Genomic DNA, 24,122 nt, shown 5'->3' with positions numbered 1-24,122 from the left:
AAGCACATGGCAAGATGCTCAGTATAATTAGTCATCAGGAACATGCTATTTAAAAGCATAGTGAGATACTACTGCACACCCACTACATTGACTATAATAAAGAAGACTGACAATACCAAATTCTGGTGGAGCAACCAGAATTCTCACACATTGCTAGTGGGAATGTAAAAACACTGGAAAACTGTGACAGCTTCTTATAATGTTAAATTTATATCTACCATATAACTCAGCAATTCTTCTCCTAGGTATTCCCTAAGAGAAAGAAAAATATATATCCACAAAAAAAGGTTAGTACATGAATGTTCAAAGCCATTTTATTCATAATAGACCCCAAACTGAAAATAACCCAAATGTCCATCAACAGGAAAATGAATGAATGAATGATGATATATTCACACAGTGGAAAACAGTCAGCTTATGACAAGGAGCAAGCTACTAATAATTGAGTGGAAAACACTCAGCTATGGAAAGGAGAAAGCTACTGATAATTGTAACAAGGATGAATCTCAAAAAACTTTATGCTGAGTGGAAATAAACCAAGCACAAAACAGTATACACTGTTTTGACATGAACTTTGAGAATAGGGAAAATTAGTGATGTTGATTATATATATTTTATATTTACATGAACTTTGACAACAGACAAAACTGATCTTATGAAGATGAAAATTAATACTGAGATTTGACTAAGAAGATGAGGGATTCAATAAGAAGGGGGAGGAGATGATGAAATACTCTATATTTCTATAGGGTATAATTTACATGGGTATATATGTACATGTCAAAACTCATCAAGATCGGAGTATTTTACTGTATGTAAATTATACCTCGAAACCAGAGAGTTACTCTAAATAAATAAATGAATAAGTAAATAAATGTATTTAAAAATGGGAAAGGCTTGGAATAGACATTTCTTCAAAGAAGATACATAAATGACCAATAAGATAAGCATCAAAAGATGCTCTACATTATTAGTCATCAGAGAAATGCAGATCAAAATCACAAGATACCATTTCACACCCACTAGGATGGCTATAATAGAAAAAATGGACAATAGCAAGTGTCAGTGAGGATGTGGAGAAATTGGAACTCTCATATATTGCTGGTAGGATTGTAAAATGGTATAGCCATTTTGGAAAAGAGTTTGGCAGTTCCTTAAAAAGTTAAATGTAGTGTTACCATATTGTTCAGCAGTTTCACTCCTAGGTATACACTTAAGATCATTGAAAATATGGCCACACAAAAACTTGTACATGAATGTTCATAGCACCATTATTCATAATAGCCAAACACATCCAATGGGAAAGGAATATTTTAACAATGTTTCTGGATCATCTGGTTATCTATATGGAAAAAAATGAACATTAACCTTTATTCACACTATACACAAAAATCAACTTAAAATGGATCATAGGCCTACGTGTAAAACCTAAACCCATGAAATTTCCAGAAGAAAACATAGCAGGAAATCTTCGTTACCTTGGGGTAGGCAAAGGTTACTTAGAATACCAAAAGTATGAAATACAATTTTAAAAATAAATTGGGCTTTATCAAAATTAAAAAAACAGAAACTTTTGTTTTTAGAAGAGACTATTAAAATCAGACAAAGGGGATGTGTCCAGAATATACAAAGAAGTCTTATAATTCAATAATAAGACAAAATATGTCTCAAAAAATGTGCAAAAGATTTGAAGATACACTTTGCCACACAAGAAATAAATGGCCACTAAGCACATTAAAAGGTAATACACATTATAAGTCAACAGGAGAATATAAAGTAAAATCACAATGAGATACTATTGCACACCCATTACAATGGATAATAAACTAAAACAAAACAAAACTGACCATAGTACATGTTGGTGAAGCAACCGGAAATCTCATACACCGTTGGTAGGAATGTAATTAGTTTGCCAAAGAATAGTTTGAGAGTTAAAAATTTAAAGCACACACCTATCATATAACCCAGTCATTCTCTCCTAGGTATTTAGGCATGAGAAAGGAAAATATATGTCTACACAAATGCTTATATATGAATGTGCAAATCAGCTTTGGTTGTAATAGCCCCAAATTGGAAAGAGTTGAAATTTTCGCCAGTAGGTAAAAGTGTAAATAAATTATAATATACATATTAGCAATTAAAAGAAACAAACTATTGATAACCACAGCATACTCATAGATGCATCTAAAAATCATGGTGAATGAAAGGAAAAGGCAAAAAATAGTACATACTGTCTGATACCATTCATACAAGGTTCTAGAAATTGCAAGCTAAATATATTGTGATAGCAAACAGATCAGTGTTTTCCTGGGGACAGAAGTCCATGACCCCATGGGCACCCAGACTCATGCTCTGAATTCCGCTAACATATGTCATTGTTCATTTAATGAACAAATAATCATACAAAGTGGAAAATCTTTAAACTGAAAGTTTGGGTTTTAATTCCAGAATGACCACTGACAAGTCAGGTAACCTTTGTGTTGTACCATGGGAAGAATATCTGATCCCTTAGAAGTTGATTGTATTAGAGATCAAATCAGATGATGTGTGAAAATAATAGCAATGATAAGGTCTGACAGAAATTTAATTTATTCTTATTGTTTATTGTTAACAGAGAGAAGCCATAAAATTGGGATTTCATAGATCATCAGGGAGCATCAACCACAAGTGGGCACTAAAATCAGCTTTGGGGACACACACACACACACACACACACACACACACACACACACACACACACACCGGATTCCATAGATGTTGATTGTGGAGATTTGGGAAATGGCTCTGAAATTTTTTTCTAACGCCACTGGTGATGCTTATTTAAGGCTTAGGAATCAAATCCTGAGATTGTTAGATGTCACTTTATTGTGACCACTAAAAATGGGGGTCCCTTTGGTCTACTTCTCTTTTAAAGTCACCTTCCTTTGCCCAGGGCAGTATCAGTTCATGTCTGTTGTCTCAGCGACATGATTTATAGTACTTTTGTTCGCTAAAGTATCATGGGCTGGACAACAAATTAACATTGAATTACTATTTACTGGTTGGGGTCTACAAGGTGGGTATAAACCCACTTTAACGATGAGGCAAGTTGCTTGCTGTAGAGAGGGGAAATCAAGACCTAACACTTGAGGCGTGTTCACTAGGTGCCTGGTACTTTCTAAATGCTTTCCATGTATTTTCTCATTAATTTTCCCCAAATCCTAAGAGGTGAAATATTATTACAGATTAGGAAACAGGCATGAGAGGCTAAGTAAGTTGACTGACACCATGAAAGAAGTGGATTTAAATTCCTGCAACCCAGCCCTGGAGCGCGAGCTCTCAGCCTCTACACCTCACCTTACCACAGGTGGCCACATCCTTTTTGTTCAGAGAATGAGCTGGCTTTTCTTCCTCTAAAGGAAGAAAGAAAATCTCTACCATACCCTTACCCCACCCCCAACGTTCCTCTCCCCCCACCCCAAGCATGACCTGCTGTGGGGAATTATTACTGTCCTATTTTTAACTGGCTGCCATTCACTCAGCCTCCTAACTGTGTTTGTATCAAAACAATTTCCCCCATAGCCTTCCTTCAGATGCAAGAAAACAGACCCCAGAAGCCGAGTGTTTACAGAAAGAGTTTACTTCTAAATTGAAAGCAGGATTTTGTTTTGCTTCTCCCTTGTAGTATGATGGATAAGAGGGTGTAAAACCTTTTTATCAAGTTAACATAGTGGCCCTAGGTGGAGAAAAGTAGCACAATTGAAGTTTTCTGTGGCTTCTGGCTCAGTTTTAACCGAACGCAAATGCAATGCCAGAGCCTGATAAAAATAGAAACTGCGCTGTCCAGGCGCTTCTCCAGATAGTGCTTGGGAATCCAGATAGTAACTAACCACTGAGAAGGGGTGCTATTAATTAGTGGGACGATGTCACGTCTAAGTGGAGCTGCTGGTATTGCCAAAGAATCCTGGGTTATTCCCTGAGTCTCCCTGCTCTGGATTAACTGAGAGTTCCATCATTACATAAAGCTGCCACATGCCTTGAAGGATGAAATAAGAGAACACATGCAGTTGGCCCTGGTTTGAAATGGCCTGAAGGAAAGTCCTGGAAAAGGAAAAAGAACAGGTCATGGATCCAGAGAAAGGAAAGAGACTTAAGAGGAGTAAAGGGAGCAACAGGCAGAGCCCACCAGCTCAGGTCACCAGAGTAGATGGGAAGGAGCAGACACTTGGGAGTGTGGGAGTGGGAGGATGGCCTGGGCTCAGATATGTGACTGAGTATCTGCCTCTTTACTGAGGGCTTACAGGGCTTGACATTACTTTTGTTCCTGATGTGGAACTTACGTAGGGGAAAACGCTACACAGATAAATGTGTTCAGTGAATGACCTTATAATTTCAGCAACCCTTGGCTCCCGTAACTGGGTGGATATCAATATAAGAAGAGAGAGTAACTGAGTATTTATGGGATGATCTGAAGCATCTCAAGTAAGAAAGCCCTTATCCATACCCGCTCCCATGTTCCCCACGAATCCCCCAAATGAACTTTACACCAAAGCCACCTTGAATTACCGTGAACTATGCCTTCTTGGCTTTCATGAGTTGGATTATGTCATTCTCTCTGCCTGGAATATTCGTCCCTCTTCCCTCGTATGCCACTCTGGCCACATACTGAAAACCTGTTAGTCTCCAAGGCCCAGCATCCCTGAGAAGTGCTATCTGATTATTCTAAGAACACTGAGGCCCCAACCGAAGCAATTTACTCAGTAGAGAAAACCAAACCAGTATCCTGATGTCTCAGCATCAGTGAGCAAAGAAACGGGAGGACTGTAAGATTGATAACTACTCAGTTCTGTTTCCCAGTAAGCCATGCCATCCTGCCCGAGAAGGCTAGACTGATACTTGCCTTGCAGCTTTTACTAGAGAATAGGGAGGAGCCGATGGAATAAGAGATAGTAACCATTGGTAAAAACACAACATCTCATTTCCTTGAGTGAAGGAATATAGTACAATTAAATTCAAATAAATAAGCATGTGTTAAGCTCCTACCTCTACTATACACGGGGCTATCCATAGAGGGCAGGAAGAGTCTCTTCCCCTAAAGGGCTGAGAGAGAGTCACAGCCACTGATTTAGCCTGATAAAATGCAAAATGAACACAAAGGAGTGGCAAACCTCTGTAAATGGCTCGCTGTATAATTTTTGCAAAGTTTCTTGAGCAATTTGGTCGTCAGATTCGCTAGATAGTTAATGAAACTTCTTTCCTGGATTAATACAGGATTTGTACAGTCTGTTCTGTGTCTCAGCTTGCAATTTTTATCACAGCAGTGAAAAGAGGTTCTGAGAGGGAAGCTCTTCCGCTCAGGCTGCCCTCCCCTTGACCGAGCTCCACTGGCATGCTCACGTCTTCACTGTTAACTCTTAGTACTTTAAACTCGGAGGTCAGGTCAGTAAAGCCAAAATCTTGACCAGCTTGAGATGTGGTCATCTCAAGGACCGAAGCAATTCTTACAATAGAGTGGTCATACGAGTTCTAGTAATTCAGGCAAATTGCACTTTAGGTTAATTTCACGCTGCGTTTCTGAATTCCCCCTGCAGTTTCTACTGAGTGTAATCATGATTACAGATTTTTTTTCTTGCTCCATCCTAAGAGTTGGTGACAGGCAACAAGCTTAAAACAGCCACTCTGTTTCACTCGGGAGAGAGGCTGCATGTGTACTCTAAATGAAACCATCTGTTAGAATCTTCCAGCAGCGTGCTGAGGAAGGAAATGGTGGAAAATCTTTCAAGAAGCTCAGTGAAAGGTAACTGAGTATTTATGGGATGATCTGAAGCATCTCAAGTAAGAAGGCAAGACCTTATCAATACCTGCTCCTAAGTTGCATTGGTGTAACGTAAGACCTGGCACGTTTCCACCTAACATACACCCAGAGATTTTTCCTTGCAGAAAAATCAGTGAGTTCATTAGAGGGATGGCAAGGAGACTTTAGCGAGACCAGAACCCATATTTAAGGTCCACCTTCCAAACCTAACGTACCCACTCCCATATAATCATGGATGGCCAACACAGCTTTGTGTCTTGGATAGCAGGTTTTGCAATTATTTTTAACTATTATGTTTCCTACTTCGCGATCCTAAATAGTGTGAAAGTAAAATAAAAAGAGTTGACTTAATTTAAACTATGATTAACAAATTATTTGAAAAAGTACCCCAAACCAACCAATCAACCATGATTCACCTGGGATGGCATTTCATTCTTTCATCCTTTTCTCCGAACGTGCTTCTATGGTCAACCAGTTTTTGGAGTTAACTCATATGAAAACGTGAATTTAAAGAAAATTCTTTGAATCCAAAATTCTTTGAATCTACATCAAACACCAAATCAGCCAACAAACATAGACTCACTTTGGGGGCATTTACTTGTTCATCATCATTTTGTGTGAGGCCCCTGAGGAAGAAACAGAGATGGAAGGCTGAATCCTCCTTGTAGTGGACTCACCATCTAGCTGTCCAAAGACAAATGGGCCCTTACACCAATCTCTCTTCATCATTGCCACTAAACTCCAGTGCACACAGAGCCCACTCATAAAATTTTTCATCAACCCATGGGAGCAATTAAGTGGGGATCGACTCTCAACATTTTTACATTAAAAACATTTGAGATATAACTTAAGATTGTAAAGCGTCCAAATCTTCAGTGTTCAGCCCAGTGGTTTTATACATACGTACGAGTATGTATAAACACAGGAAATTGCTACCCAGATTTGGATTCCAGAACATTTCCAGCACTTTGGAAGGCTCCCTCATGCTTGCTCTCAGTCAGGAGTCAACAAAGGTAATGACTATTTCAGCCTCTAACACTACAGCTTAGTTTTACCTGTTTTTGAACTTCATAGACATGGAGCCATGCAGCTTGTACTCTTTTGTGCCTGCCTTTCTTCACTCAACATTACGTCTGTGTGATTCATTCATTTTGTTATAGGTACCTCTAGTCTGTTTTGTATTTTTTATTGCTGTATAGTATTCCACTGTAGGAATATGACACGATATATTTACCTATTTAATAGGTGACAGACGTTTGGATTGTTTCTTGTTGTTGGGCTATTACAAATAAAATAGTTATGAACATTCTTATAAATATACATTTTGGCAGGTATAAGCCTTTAAGAAAAAACAAAGATGTCTGATTTGATAAATTAGATATAATTTATGTATTTTATTTTTGGAAGAAGAGGACAGTGTGGTCTATTGAAATGGGAAACTGGACTCTGATCAGATGAATCCAGAGGTAACCTCTGTAAAATTGTGTTATTCTGCTTTCGATGCTTCCACTCCTCCCTCTTCCCCCACCTACTTCTGCCTTCATTCTTAGCAACGGCAACTCCTACTCACCCATTTTTGTTCGGGGGCTTTCTCCAGACTTTCGCCACACTCCTTCAACTTATATCTACTGAGAAAAAAATTATAATCAAGTAACTAATACTTAGGTTTAAATAATAATGATACCACTTTCTTGATGATACATGCATATTAACAGGCAATAGAAGAAATATAGTCTAACTACAATTTTTAAGCATTAATTCCAACTATATCTTTACTACAAATTGCCAGCCAAAGGACATGTAATGGAATATTATACTTGCTTTAATAGTGAAATATACTAGAGGAAAGTATTTTTTCAGTTAGAGTTTTAGAGTACTGAAAGCTGTCTGGTTGTTCTGAAAGATAAATATTTGCTTCCTCCTATTATATCCATGGTAGGCAATGTAGTCCAGGCCACCAAAGGAGCAGGTAAAACAATTTTCAGTGACATGACTAGGGTGAGGCTTTTTAAGGCAAGATTAGAAAGAAGGCAAAACAAATATTTGGCTTCCTTTGGTCTTTCCTTTCCCAAATCTACCCTTTCAAAACTCTCTGGCTCACTGATCCTATTCCTTACTAGAGGGGAACCTGTGACCTAAAGGGATTTTAACTATCCTTGCATCCATCCTCCCATCCATCCATCCATCCATCCATCCATCCTTCTATCCATCCATCCATCCATCCATCCATCCATCCATCCATCCATCCATCCATCCATCCTTCTATCCATCCATCCTTCCATCCATCCATCAAGGCTGTGTTGACAAAATGATAATGGTGGTTATTTCTGGATTATGGAATTTTAGATGGCCTTTAACTCTTTTTTGTATTTGTCGGAGTTGCTGTCATTTTAATAATCCACACATCATCTCTACACAATAGTCATTGTCATTTTAAAATTGTTTTAAAAATTCAAATACATCTCTTTTCTTTTATCTCTTGAACTGAACTTTTAATGGATGTGATTCAGTGAAATCTAAATTAATTATAAATGTCGTTTTTCAGATTATAAGAAAAATTTAAAAACCAGAGTTTCTCTATTGGATAGCATCTTCCTGTAATACCAACCCTTAATACCGGGGCTGCCACAAAAAAAAAAAAAAAAATGTATACACATGACTTGTATTCATCTTTTGTTATCAGTATATATTGAGTATTACAATTTTAATACAATTTTGTCCTTTCTTAAAATGTGTACATTTATTTTGGCACCCTCTGTATTTGACTCGTTTTAATTATTTAGAAAGGCATGCATTTTATTTTTTCTATTGGTTAATATCATCTAGACACATAGGCCAATAGGTCAAAAGTTTTTCACTACCAAATTTTCTCCAAGACACACTGGATTAAATTCTATGGTAAAAGATAGTAAAATAACACTCTCAAAGACAATTAAAGATCACATATAGGCTTCCATTTCTGGACACAGAAAACAGCTAGCGAGGTAACAGATTTTAATAGCTATGTATCAATAAGTATATAAATGTAAAGACTAAACAAACAAAACACAAATCATCAGATTGGTTTAAAAGCAAGACCTAACTATATGCTGTTTATAAGAAACCAACTTTAAATATAAAGACAAAGGTATGTTAAGAGTAAAACGGTAGAAAAAGATACACTAGGCAAATAATAATCAAAACAATGTTGGAGGAATTATAATATATTAATGTCAGAAAAAGTGGCTTTTGGCCAGGGATAAAGTGGGACATTACATAGTTGCTTTTTCCAAAAGCTATTACAATCCTAAAGGTGTATCTATTTAATCGCAGAGCTTCAAAATACATAAGCAAAACTGATAGAAATAAAAGAAAAAGATAAATCCACAATTGTAATTGGAGACTTCAACACTCCTCTTAAGTAAACAGAAAATAAGTAAGAATATAAAAGACTGGATAATACTTTCAAACAACTTGACCTAATTTATAAGAACTACTAAATAAAAGTAAAATATACATTCTTGTTAAGTGTGCATGGAACATTCCCAAAGATAGACTGTATTCTGGTCATTAAATAAACCTTAACAATTATAGAAGAATTGGAAATATACTACACATATTTACAGGCCATAATAGAATTGAAATAAACATGAATTACCGGACGATAACTAAAAAATATACAAATCTAAGAAATAACTCACTTATAACTCATGAACCAAAGAAGAAATGGCAGAGAATCTATAAACTCTTTTATCTGAAGGAAAATGAAAACATAACATGAAAAAGATGTGGTTGGAAGCTAAAACAGTACTTAGAGAGAGCTACAGGTGTTAAAAACTGATAGGAAATTCTACAAACAACTCTGTGATTGTAACTTCAACCACTTAGATGACATGGACAAATTCCTTGAAAAACATAAGCCACTAAACTTATCCAAGAAGAAATAAATAACCTAACTAGTCTTTACCTGCAAAAAAAAAATTCAATTTGCAGTTGAAAACCTTACAGCAAAGAAAAATCCAGGCCCAGATGACTTCAGTGGAAAATTCTATCAAACTTTTAAGTAGTAAATAGTATTAATTATACATAAACTCTTCCAAAGTAGAGAAGATAGAGACTAATTCCCAACTTATTTTTTGAGGGGTCAGCATTATCCTGATACCAGATAAACACTTTCTCAGAAAGGACAACTACAGACAAATATCCCTCATGAACAAAGAGAGCAGGAGATAGGTGTCCCAGCCCAAGCCAAGGCTGAATTCACCCTTCCTCCACCTTTTAGTTCAATTAGGGCTTTCTATGGATTGGATGATTGACACCCATATGCACTGGTGAGGTTGATATTCATTTCTCAGTCTACCAACTCAAATGCTGATCTCTTCTGGAGACACCCTCACAGACACACTCAGAAGTGCTTTATGCTTTCTGAGCTATCTGAACATCCCATAGCCCAGTCAAGTGGTCACATGACATTAACCATCACAGATATATCATGGTTTTGTATGGAAAGAATCATTATTGCAAAGACAGCAATTCTCTCCAAATTTATCTATAATGAAAATGAACAGATTGCTTCATAGAGAAGATAAGGGCCAAGAATAACCAAAAAAAATTTCAAACAGAAGAAGGTGGAAGAAGGAACTCAATTTCCTAAATATCACAGTATTATAAAGTTCTTATAAAATAAGCTAGTGCTACAGTTGTTTAAGAATGGACAAATAGATTAAGAGAAAAGAATGGGAGACGGGGAGACGTCAGAGACAGTCCCATTCATATGTCATCTTAATGTATGACCAAGGCTGCATTACAGATGGTGGGGGGTGCGCCGGAGAACGATTCTTTGATAACCTGTCCTGATGACTGGTTATCTAAATGGGGGAAAAAGGGAGATTGGATTCCAATCTCATATCATACATAAAAATTAATTCCAGGTACATCAAAGGCCTTGTTTTATATTTATATACTACTAACTCATGAATGAGTTTCAAATGTATTATGCAAAGTGAAAGAAAGCAGGTTCAAAAGGCTACATACCGTATGATTCCGTTTTTATGACATTCTTGCAGTGGTAAAACTATAGAGACAGAAAACAAATCAGTAGTTGCCAGGGCCTGAGGGTGGGGAAGGAAGTTGACTACCGAGGAGCATAAAGAAAGTTTTGGGGATGATGGAACTTTTTAATGCCTTGATTATGCTGGTGGTTATATAACTGTGTGTGTTTGTTAAAACTAACAGAACTGTGGAATAAAAAAGAATGAATTTTACTGTATATAAATTATACCTCAATATAATGCCTGCAGGGAACTTTCTATTAAAAAAGAATAACTAACCGTTATTAATCTGTGTGTGCCTAGCACTGTAATTAGCATTTCTATATTCATCCTTTCACTTAATTTTTGTACAATCATCTTATGAAACAGATACTATAATTATTAAGTGAAAAAGATTAGGAGAGACAGAATCATTTAGTTAACTGTTTAGTTAAAGTTGGTTAAATTATTTTTTAAAAATTCTTTAAATCTCTTCTCTAAGAGTAATTTCTTGATGAAATGTCCTTGATCTCCTTTGGCCTACAACTTCATATCCACTCAACTGGATAGTACAGACATTTCTCTCTCTGTTAGTCTTTTCACCATTTTCCCTAAAGTATATACCAAACATTCTCTGCTTCTCTGCTACCACCTACCACCTTACTGAGACAGGTTAGTTAGTACGGTTGCTAGGTAGACAGTGGGGTCCCTGATGAAATAAACAAAAAAGCCGCCATATCCTGAAACTCCAGGCCCTGGAATGTCTCCTTCACTCCAGGACAGAGACAGGAGGTTAATAAAGCCTTGAGGTTAATAGATAATCTCAAATCCCTTCTGGCCAGACAAAGGAGCAAATCTGATAGGTAGGAATGGGTTGGTTTGTTAATCCATTCAGGATGAGCAAACAGATGAATTGTATTAGAAGGCTCCAGCCCCCTTCCCCAAACAGGAAAGGGAAGAGATAAAAGTAAGAACTTTTGCCTCAGTCACTGGGTACCCCCATTCAGGACCCCCTCCCACTCAGGAGCTGCAACCTCTTCTCCTGCCTCTAATTATCTTCCTTTACAACTCCCTGGTCCATGTGTCCATTCTTCGGCTTCATGAGACACAATCCCGGCCCACACCCAGAACTGCCGGCAGATCCTACGTCATTTACATCATTTGGGGACTCACAGAAAAATATTCCTACATCATTACCAAATCATGCCCACCTGCACACACCAATACATGCACACTGTTACAAAAAAGAAATGGCTTCATTACACTGGAGATTCTGGAAACATGCTGCTTCTATAAGTAATAGGTGTATAAAAAAGTAACAAGTGAAGAAATGAAACAAATAGAAAACAAATTTGGAAATTCAGACAACAGAATAGTAGTTACCAGAGGGGAAGAAGTGGGAGGAAGGTGAATGGGGTCAAATAATATGGTGACAGTAGGAGACTAGACTTCGGATGGTGAGCACACAACAGAGTGTACAGCTGTAGTACACCTGAGCTTTATATAATGTTAACCAATGTTAACCCAATAAAGCTAATAAAAAAGTTTTTTTAAGCAAAACAGAAAGAAAAAGAATTGGTCAAAAACTTAAAAAATCAAAATTTATTTTGAGATAATTGTAGATTCACATACTATTGCAAGAAATCATACAGCGAGACCTCCCAGCACCAGGTTTCTGCCAATGGAAACATCTTGCAAAACTGTGGTACCATATTACAAGCAGGATATTGACGTTGATACAGTCGAGATACAGAACACTTTCATCATTGCAAGGACACCCTTACTTCCCTCCCAGCTCCACTTCCTCCTTCACCTCTGGCTGCCACCAATCTGTTCTCCATTTCTATAATTTTGTCATTTCAAGAATGTTATGTAAATGGAGTCAAAGTATGAAATAATTTTGGGATTGGCTTTTTACCACTCAACATAATTCTCTGTAGATACATCCAGAGAATGTTGTACGTACCAATAGTGGCTTTCTTTTTAATGCTGAGTAGGGATGTATCACAGCGTGTTTAACCATTCATTCCCTGAAAAACATCTGGGTCTTTTCTGGTTGGGAGTTACTACACATAAAGTTGCTATAAATATTCCCGTACAGATTTTTGTGTGAGCATAGATTTTCACTTCTATGGAATAAATGCCTAGAAATGCAATTACTGGGTTATATGGTAGTTGCCCAGTTAGATTTTTATGAAATTGTCGAACATTTCCAAAGTGTTTGGATCATTTTACATGGCCAGCAGCAATTTATGAGTGGTCCAGTATCTTTGCATCATTGCCAGCATCTGATGTTGTCACTTTTTTAAAAATTTAGTCATTCTGACAGTTGTGTGATGCTATCTAATTGTTTTAATTTGCATTTCTATAATGGCTAATGATGCTGAACATCTTTCCATGTACTTATTTGCCATCTGTATATACTCCTTAGTGAAATGTCTGTTCATGTCGTCCATCTGTCATGTTCTACTTGGATTGTTTTTTGTTTGTTTTTTACTGTTGAACTTTGAGAGTTCTTTATATATTCTAGACACCAGTCTTTTATTGGAAATATGTTTTCAAATATTTTCTCCCATTATGTTACTTATCTTTTCATCCTTTTAACAGGGAGTTTAACTTTTAGATCTATTTACCTTTTTTCTCAATTTATTTTATATTTTTAAAAGATTTTTATTAAAATATAGCTAACATACAACATTATATTAGTTTCAGGGGTACACCATAGTTATTCAACATTTATATACCTAAAGAAGTGATCACCATGATAAGTCCAGCAACCATGTGACACCGTACCACGCTGTCACAATATTATTGACTATATTCCCCATGCTGTACATTACATCCCCATGACTTACGTGTTTTATACTTGGAGACTTGAACCTCTTATTTCCCTTCACCTTTCCCCCCCTTTTTAATTTTTCAATTACAGTTGACATTCCATATTATTTTATGTTAATTTCAGATGTACAGCATAGTAGCTAGACATTTGTGTAATTTACAAAATGACCCCCCTGACTAGTTTAGTCCCCACCTGGCACTATACATAGGTATTACCATATCATTGACTATATTCCCTGTGTTTTACTTTACATCCCCATGACTATTTTGAAACTATCAGTTTGTACTTCTTACTCCCTCCATCTTTTACACCCTGCTCCTCAACGCCCTCCCATTTATCACCCGAACAAATCTAGAATTCATTTGACATCATATATAGTAATTATAATATTATTGACTATATTCCTTATGAAATACCATACATCCCCATGACTACTGTGTAACAACACATTTGTACTTCTTAATCCCTTTACTTTTTTTCACCCTGCCGCCAATGCCTTCCCATATATCATCCAACAAATCTAGTACCAATATAACACCATATATAGTTATTACAACGTTATTGACTATATTCCTTATGCTATATCAAACATCTCCATGATTACTGTATAAAAACCAATTTGTACTTTTTATTTTTAAGATTTTTTTATTGGGGAAGGGGAACAGGATTTTATTGGGGAACAATGTGTACTTCCAGGATTTTTTCCAAGTAAAGTTGTTGTCCTTTCAATCGTAGTTGTGGAGGGCGCAGCTCAGCTCCAGGTCCAGTTGCCATTGTTAGTTGCAGGGGGCGCAGCCCACCATCCCTTATGGGAGTCAAACCGGCAACCTTGTGGTTGAGAAGACGCGCTCCAACCAACTGAGCCATCCAGGAGCTCAGCGGCAGCTCAGCTCAAGGTGCCGTGTTCAATCTTAGTTGCAGGGGGTGAAGCCTATCATCCCTTGCGGGACTCGAGGAATTGAACTGGCAACCTTGTGGTTGAGAGCCCACTGGCCCATGTGGGATTTGAACCAGCAGCCTTCGGAGTTAGGAGCTCCCACCACCTGAGCCACTGGACCAGCACCAATTTGTACTTCTTAATCCCTTCCTCTTACTCACTCATCCCCAAGCCCCTCGCATCTGGCAACCATCTAAATGTTTTCTGTATCAGTTTGTTTCTGTTTGTTGATTTTGTTCTTTAGATTCCACATATAAGCAAAATCTCATTGCTTCTGTCTTTCTCTGATATTCCACTCAGCACAAGTCCCTCCAGGTCCATCCATGCCGCCACAGATGGCGAGAACCCATTCCCTTCCCTGGCTGAGCAATATTCCATTGTATACATGTACCGCCTGCTCTTATCCATTCTTCTATCGACAGACACCCAGGTGCTTCCACATCTTGGCCATTGTAAACAGTGCTGCAATGAACATATGGATGCATGCATCCTCTCAAAGTAAAGTTTGGGTTTCTTCAGATAAATACCCTGAAGTGGGATTACTGGGTCCTTCTTTGTTTCTTGTTACAGCCTTTGTTTTAAAGTCTATTTCATCTGGTATAAGTATTTCTACTGCAGTCTTTTTTTTGTTTTTAAATTTCCATTTTCATGAAATAACTTTTTCCATCCCTTTACACTCTGTCTGTGTGTGTCTTTCAATCTAAAGTGAGTCTCTTGTAGGCAGCATATGTAAGGGTTTTGTTTTCTTATTCATTCAGCCATCCTATGTCTTTTGAATGGGGCATTTTATCCATTTACATTACAGTAATTGTTGATAGATATGTAGCTATTGACATTTTATTATTCATACTTTTGATCTTTTTATATTCCATCTTAACGAAGTCCCTCTAATATTCCTTGTAATACTGGTTTGATGGTGATGAACTCCTTTAGCTTTTTCTTGTCTGGGATGCTCTTTATCTGTCCTTTAATTAGAAATAATAGCTTTGCTGGGTAGACTAATTTTGGTTGTAGCTACTTGCTTTTCACTTGTTGAATATTTTGTGCCAATTCCTTCTGGCCTGCAAAATTTCTGTTAAGAAATCAGCTGACAATCGTATGGGAGCTCCCTTATAAATTACTAGTTGCCTTTCTCTTGCTGCTTTTAGGATTCTCTCTTTGTCTTTAAACTTTGCCATTCTAATTATAATGTGTCTTGGCGTGGGCCTGTTTGAATTAGTCTTTTTTTTGACTCTCTGCACTTCCTGGGCTTGTATGTCTATTTCTTTTGCCAGGTTACAAAAGTTTTCAGTTATTATTTCTTTAAATCAGTTCTCAATTCCTTGCTTTCTCTCTTCTCTGTCTGGTACTGCTATGATGCAAATATTGGTACACTTCATGTTATCTCAGAAGTCTCTTACACTATCCTCACTTTTTTTTGGATTCTTTTTTCTTTTTGCTGTTCTGATTGGTCATTTTCTGCTACCTTGTCTTCTAGATCATTGATTTGACCCTCTGCTTCATCTAGTCTGCTGGTGATTCCAAATCTTTTATGGTTTCTATGTGTTTGTTTATGCTGGCTATCTCTTTGTTGAAGTTCTCACTAAGTTCCTTGAGCATCCTTATAATTATTGCTTTGAACTCTGTATTTGGTAGATTGAGTGCCTCCATTTTTAGTTCTTTTTTTCTGGAGTTTTCTCCTGTTCTTTCATTTGAGATGTATTTCTTTGTTTCCTCATTTTGGCTGCCTCTCTGTTTGTTTCTATGTAGCAGGTAGATCTGCTATATCCCCCAGTCTTGGCCAGGTGGCCTTGTGTTGTAGGTGCCCTGAGGTCCCAGTGGCACAGTCTCCCTGATCACCTGAACTGGGGGCTCCAGGAGTGTCCCTTGTGTGGGTTTTGTGTGCCCTTCTGTTATAGTTGAGCCTTGATTGCTATTAGCGTGTCAGTGGGTGAGATTGGCCCTTCGGCTGACTTGCTGTGGGCTTTGGATGCATCCATAGCTCAGGGAATGCAATGCAGGGGACTTATCCCATTGAGTGGAAGTTGCTCTAGCAGGCTCGGGTTCCTGTTGAGACTGCCCTTTGTTTATGCTGCTTGTGGGACTAATTGGGTGGTGTTCTGTGGTGGTTGAAAGCCAACCTTACAGGTATGTTGGTTCTGGGGCTTCTTGGGAGGGGCTCTAGGGCAGGCTCAAGTTACCCACTGCCTGTGACCAGCCAGGGACTACTTGGTAGTAGCTACAAAGTGATCCGCAGTTTTTCGCTGCCTATTCTAAACCTGAAGGCACGTGGGAAAGGCCATGTTGCACACCAAGAATGGCTGCCACCAGTACTGTGCCTGGGGTAGCTCTGCCAAATGTCAGGACACCCTGAGGCTGGCTGCCCCCTGCTATATCCCTTAAAGTTTAGCCACTGGTAAAGCCTCGTGCGGTATGCGAGTTAGGTGAGGCAGGGTCTCAGGGAGTCACAAGAGTGGGAAGACTTGTGGTCACCAGGTTCATGTAAATTCTGGGGCTAGTGGACCTACTCTGGAAAAATCTCAGAGCACACCATGGCCAGTCACCGCCCACAAGTGATCTGTGGAACTATTGATTGTTTTCCAAGAAAGAGTGCGATTTGGATGGGGCTGGCTGCTCCTGGAGAAAGTGCCTCTGTAGGTGGGGAAGTTGGGTAGGAAGGGGTCCCAGTGAGTCAGCAGGTTTGAGCTGTGGATCTCAGCAGACCAATCAGATTTAGATTTGGCCGTAAGCGTAGGGGAAGGGCTCAACACAGGAAAGAGGGCATCAGCCTGCCTGCTGCACAGTAAGAGGACCTCGTACTGGAAAAATGCTGACTTTCCTCAAGTCTGTCCTACAGCCACACAACTCAGTCTGCCCCTCGTATGTCTCTGACACACCCTGAGTTACTGTCCCTCCGCTGGAGCCCAAGGTGAGTGCCTGGGAGTGACAGAATCTGTGTGCTGGCCCTTTAAGAGGACGCCTGGTTTTCTCACCACCTTTCATCCCACCCAGATGGTTGGAATCCCCTCTATTTTTCAAGCCATGTGTTGTGGGGGCCCCTGGCACCAGTACTCTGGTCTGGGCAGGCCAGTGTGGGGCTGGGGTCCTTCACTCCTCTTGGGGGGAACCTCCACTGCTGTGATATCCTTCCCAGTTCTGAAACGCCGCTCAGAGGTTTGGGTGTAGCCAGTTCCGCGTCTCCACCCCTCCTACCAGTTTTGATGTGGCTTTTTTATGTCCTTAGTTATAAAACTTCTGTTTAGCCAGAATTCAGATGGTTCTCCAGGTTGATTGTTCTATAATTTAGTTTTAATTTTAATATGTTCATGGAAGGATGCAGGCACAGTGTTTATATACTCCGCCATCTTGGATCTCCTTAACAGGGTCTTTTGAAGAGCGAAAGTTTTAAATTTTGATAAAATACAATGTATTAATTTTTCCTTTTATGAGCAGTGCTTTTGGTGTCAAGTCTTTTCTAGACCTAGATGTTAAAGATTTTCTTCTTTGTGTTTTTCTAAAGGTTTTATACTTTTATGTTTTACATTTAAGTCCATGATCCATTTTGAGTTAATTTTTGTATAAGGTGTGAAGTTTAAGTCAAGGGTCAATTTTTGCCTATGTATGGATGTTCAGTTTCTCCTGTATCATTTGTTTAACTGGCAGTTTTTCCTCCATTGAATTGCTTTGCTTTTGTATCTTTGTCAAAAATCCATTGAATATATTTGGGTTCTCATTTTGTTTCATTGATCTGTGTTTCTATCCTTCTGCCAACCTACATAGTCTTAATAACTGTCACTATATAATAAGTTTTGAAATTGGGTAGAGTGATTCTTCTCACTTTAAAATTCTTTCCATGAGTGTTTGTTTCTCATTTGTTTGTCTTGTTCTTTTGTTGCTTTTTTTTAACATACCACGTATCAGTGAAATCATATGGTTCTCTGCCTTTTCTGTCTGACTTATTTCCAGGGGGGTGGTAGATGAGGGTAAAGGGGATCAAATTTATGGTGATGGAAGGAGAACTGACTCTGGGTGGTGAACACACAATGGGATTTATAGATGATGTAATACAGATTGTACACCTGAAATCTATGTAACTTTACTAACAATCGTCACCCCAATAAACTTTAATTAAAAAATAAATTTAAAAAAATTATTTCCAAATGGTTTTAGCTATTCTAGTTCTTTTGCCTTTCCATATAAATTTTAGAAGACTTGTGTATAACTACAAAAAAATCTTGCTAGAATTTTGAGTGATAATGTTAAACGTATGTCAATTTGGGGAGAATTGATATCTTTACTACGTTGAGCCCATTAACACAGTATGTCTCTCATTTATTTAGATCTTTGATTTCTTTTTTTTAATTAAAGTTTATTGGGGTGATAATTGTTAGTAAAGTTACATAGGTTTCAGGTGTTCTGATTTCTTTCATCAGCATTTTGTTGTTTTCAGCATACAAATACTGTGTTACATTGTTAGATTTAAACCTAAGTATTTCATATTTATGAGCAATTGTAAATGGTATGGTATTTTCAGTTTGGTGCCCCTGTTTTTATCACTAACATATAAATGTACGATATTTTGGTTTATCTTGTACCCTGAGAGCTTGCTGAGCCCCCCTTTTAGTTCTAGAAGTTTTTTAAAAAAATAGTTTCCTTGGAATTTTCAACATAGATATCGTATCATCTACAAATAATGACAATTTTATTTTTTTCTAATATGTATATATATATTTTCTTTCCTTTTTTCGTCTTACTGCATGAGCTAGAACTTCCAGCAATATGTTGAATAAAAGCAATGAGAGTGGATATCTGTGCCTTGTTCCTAACCTTAGGTAGAAATGATTTACTCTTTCATTGTTATATTAATGTTGCCTGTAGGTTTGTTATAAATAATATGTGTCAAATTGAGGAAGTTCCTCTATCTATTCCTAGTTTTCTCAGAGTTATCATAACTGTGTTTTTGGATTTTGTCAAGTGCTTTTTCTGCATCAATTGATATAAATGACTTTTCTTCTTTAGTGTGTTAATATGAGTTACATTTATTGATTTACAAATATTAAACTAACCATGCATCCTTGGAATAAATCCCTCTTGGAAATGATATGTAATTCTTTTTATATATTGCTGAATTCTATTTGCTATTATTTTGTTAATGATTTTTGAATTATATTTATGAAGGATAGGAGACTGTTTCTTTCTTCCCTCCCTCCCTCCTTTCTCTTCCTTCCTTAATTTTCTTTCTTTCATACTAGCTCCAAAGTAAGTTGAGAAATGTTCCATCCTTTCTGTTTTCTGGAAGAGATTATGTAGGATTGGTATTAATTCTTCTTTTGATAGAATTCTTCACTGAAATCATCAGGGTCTGAAGATTTCTTTTCTGACAGTTTTTAAGTTATGAATTCAATTTTCTTAATAGTTAGAGGGCTATTTAAATTATTTATTTTATATTGAGTGAATTGTATTTTGCTCTTTTCATAAAATTAGTCCATTTCATCTAGGTTGTCAAATTGATGTGTTTAGAGTTGTTTATAGCATTCCCTTGTTGTTTTGATGTCTTCAGGGTTCGTAGTGATACCCTATTTCATTGCTGATATTGGTGATTTACATCTTCTCTTTTTGTTTTTCTTGGTCAGTGTTGCTAAATGTTTGTCAATTTGATTGATCTTTTCAAAGAACCAGCTCGCATGTCATTGATTTTCTGTATAGTTTTCCTGTATTCAATTTCATTGATTTCTGCTCCTTCTTCTTGCTTTGGATTCATATTGTTTTTTTAAGTGGAAGCTTAGATTATTTAATTGAGACTTTTCAATTATTGTTTATAATGTGTTATAAACATTAACTTAATTGTTTATAAACTTAATTTTTTATAATGTGTTTATAATGTAAGTATTTCCATCTCAGCACTACATAAGCTATATCCCACACATTTTGATATATTTTATTTTCATTTTCATTCAGTTCAATACACATTTTTAAAATTTATGTTGAGACTTCCTCTTTGGTGTATGGATTATTTAGAACTGTGTTGTTTCGTTTCCAAGTGTCTAAAGTCTTTCCTGTTATCTTTCTGTTATTGATTTCTTATTTAATTTCATTGTGGTCAGAGACTACATGTATGATTTTAATTTTACATTGTTGATGTGTGTTTAAGGTATAGAATGTGGCCTATCATGATATGTATTCTGTGGATGCTTGAAAAGAGTATGTACTCTGCTGCTATTGGGTGGCATATTTTATAATTGTCAATTAGACAATCTTGGTTGATAGTCTGTTGAGTTCTAAATGCTTGCTGATTTTCTGTCTGGCGGTTTTATCAATTGTTAAGAGAGAGGTATTGAAATCTCCAAGTAGATTTGTGTATTTGTCTATTTCTCCTTTAAGTTCTATCAGTGTTTGTTTCACAAATGTTGTACGTATGTCGTTTGGTACATAAACATTTAGGACTGCTATGTCTCCTTTGTGAATTGAACTGTTTGTCTATGCTCTGAAATATACTTTATCTGATATTAATATAAGCACTCTTGCTTTCTTTTGACTAACGTCTATATGGTCTGTCTTTTTCCATTGTTTTACTTTCCACTCACACATATCATTTTATTTGAAGTGAGTTCCTTATAGAAAGCATATAGTTGGGTCATGTTTTTTAAATTCACTCTGCCAAGTCTGTGACATCTGAGGCAAAAAATAAAACTGAGGAAACTTATCACTGTGCTGTTCCTTGGGTCTGAAGCTCTCTGACGGGTCTGGCTTCTTCTCTCCATCTTTCAGAATTTTCTTATGTCTATTTTATACATAATACTCAGAATATTTTGTTGTAATTATTGGGAGGAATAGGTAAAAATATATCTACTCCATAGTCCAGGAACTAGAAGTCTCTAGTCACATTTTGCAAGCATTTTTTGTTGCTATTTCTCTATACAGTACAGTATATTGGTGTAGAGGGGGAGATTTTTGAGTCAGATTAACCAATATCCACGACTCTTGTGCTATATCTAATCTTGGCAAGTGAACAAACAGCTTACATTCTTCATCTGTAAAAGACTTCGTCTGTAAAGCTGTAAAGCTGTACTTCATCTGTAAAGCTGTCTCACAAATTGTTTTGAAAGCTAAAAAATATCTTACATAAAGTGCTTAGCATGTGGCTAGTGAGAACTTGAAATATGGCTAGTATGATCGAAGAAGTGAAACTCTTAATTTACTCAATTTTAAGTCATTTAAAGTTAATAGTCACATGTAGCTATTATACTAGACAACACAGACTTACATTGTTATAAATGAGGCTAACAATAATTCTCAGGGTTAATGCAGAGTAAGTAAGAATATGGAAAACTGCTTTGAAGACACTTATATACAATCTAATTGATATTTGTAGTCAGTACAATAACTCGAGGAAGTTTTGGGTACACGCCAGGAAAATGTTTTCCCCTTTCCAAAAGAGAACTGACATTTCGTGTTATAGGCATGAATAGAAGAGTAAATATTAATACCAGCAAGACATGAATAAAATGAGGGAGCATGGCCACAGGAAGCAAAATATATAGCTAGCCTTTCTTCAAAATGTGCTCCTTTCTGTGACATACTCGTATGGCCACACAGTATGGCATCTACCTTTCACACTCTGTCACTTGATGAGCTCCAACCTACATGGTGCTGGGCATGGGCAGCAATTTTCATCTATTTCCTCATGAGACATCACTTCACAGAATTCATTATGGAGATGTGTCGCCAATGGGAATGTGTTCTGGCATGAAAAACTGATACCTGGTGAGTCCTATCTTTGATTCCCCTCAAAAAGTTATCCAAGGGAAGAAGATGGGGTTCATTGACAGGTATCTCACTACTTCCCCATGACAGATGTGAATTCCATGAAGCAAAACAACCTTCCCTTCATCCTGGAAATGAGGACAAGGGATAGACCAGGATGGATATCAGGCTGCCAAGGTTCTCAAAATTTTTGTGCCACAAATTATCTATATGACATCGGGAAACTCAGCTCCCTCTCTTCCTGTATAGAATGGAGGATCAGAACTCGATGGCCCAAGACCCTCAGCAAAACTATAATTCCATTATTTACAACCTGACCTTTGTACATTTTGGGGACTTCAAGGAAATCACTCCCTGAGGTATATTATAATTACAGATATAGCAATGAGGAACCATGAGATGCAATAAGACCATGATTTGGTCAAAGCCCTACAGTAAGATGGTGGCAGAACTGGAAACACAATCTTTTAACTCTAAGCCTTCAGGTCTTTGCCCCATACCATGTTGTTCTGAGCTTATTTGGCAGAAAGTATTGCTCAGGGATGAGAAACAGACTGCCTAATGAATAGGTCTGCTTCCCTCTCCTTTCGCTGCCCCTCTTTGCTCAACCCCCACACCTATTCACACAAGCTCTGGTTTGGATGTGTAGGAAAGAGAAGAAAAGCAGAATAAAAGAGGAAGGAAGCAAAATAAAAAAGGGAGAAAAGGGTAGAAAGGATGCTTAATCCGTAGAGAAAGAAAGGCTCTTATTTTCCGGAAGAGCCAGCATTTTCACAGAATCACCAACACTTAAAGAAAGTGAAAACAGAGAGGTAAAGTGACTTGTTCAAGGTAACACAGGTCTGTTTAGTAAGAAGACACTAACAATGGACAGCAGATCCTGTGAATTACTGCCAATTAGATTTCCGATCCCGACTCTGTTGCTCTCCAGTTGGGGAACCTTGGTCAGGGCAGATTTTCTGAATTATATTTTTCTCATCTCTCTAAAGGGGCTCAGGATACAAACATCATAGGGTTATAGTGAGGATTAAATGAGACAATGTATGTACCATGGCTGTCCAAGATAGGAACATAATAGAAGAGAAAAATTTATTAGTTTGGACTAGAACCCAGATATTCTGTTTCAACCAAGTGATCTTCCCTTGATAACATGCTACCCCTCCTCTTTCCTGCCTCCTACCCAATGCCAGCTCATTCCCTTAAGCCCTCTAATTAGCTAAATAAAGACTGCAGACAGGACCTATGTAAAAACAAAAAAAAATGCTCTCCCAGCCAAGTGGAATCCCCAGGGAAGTGAAGAAACCCACATGGCCAATTACCATAGCATCATTTCATTTCCTCGGTGTGACTAATACCCAGAGAAAGTCACTTAAATGCTAATTGCAGGAGAACAGGTAGAAATCATGTTAAATGAGCCCATCTTCATTTCTGGGGAAAAGCTCTCTGATCCATGGGTATGCTTGCTTCTTAAATTCCGCAGAAAGAGAGTGTGGCTTCCATTTCCAATTGGACATTGGCTTTCAGTCGCATTCATGGTTGTTTTTAATTGGCTGGCAGATTTATGGCATGGAACTGAATTATCAGCATAACAATGTGCCAGCTCCATTCTGTCAGCATTTCATTTTTCTGAATTCAAGCACTGGATCAAATAGGGATGCCTGCATGCTGCTGAGAAGCCAACGACACCCACATGTCTCACCTTCAGCTGGCTAGACCTTCCAGGCCTCTGTCCCCACTTCTATGCTGAGGGAGGGGGAGGGGACAGCTCTTTTAGGAGGGTGTTAGGAGATCTCTTCCCTG

The 24,122-nt window shown here is 37.6% G+C and overlaps 1 protein-coding gene across 7 annotated transcripts in view; it reads right to left on the bottom strand.

Annotated features, from left to right (window-relative positions):
- Positions 1 to 24,122, bottom strand: part of ADRA1A (adrenoceptor alpha 1A) — a 78,335-nt gene that overhangs the window by 15,184 nt on the left and 39,029 nt on the right. The window contains exon 2 of one of the 7 annotated variants that reach the window (XM_081076920.1): positions 7,364 to 7,419. The exons of the other annotated variants lie outside the window; for them this stretch is intronic. Within the exon in view, the coding sequence (XP_080933046.1) occupies positions 7,409 to 7,419 (11 nt within the window). The 3' untranslated portion in view covers positions 7,364 to 7,408. Of the gene's footprint in view, positions 1 to 7,363; positions 7,420 to 24,122 lie in introns of those variants that run through there. 7 annotated transcript variants of the gene reach the window in all.

The sequence above is a fragment of the Rhinolophus hipposideros genome (assembly GCF_964194185.1).
Source record: "Rhinolophus hipposideros genome assembly, chromosome: 16".
NCBI classification, from domain to species: Eukaryota; Metazoa; Chordata; class Mammalia; order Chiroptera; family Rhinolophidae; genus Rhinolophus; species Rhinolophus hipposideros.
This window is presented reverse-complemented; position numbering and strand designations above follow the sequence as displayed.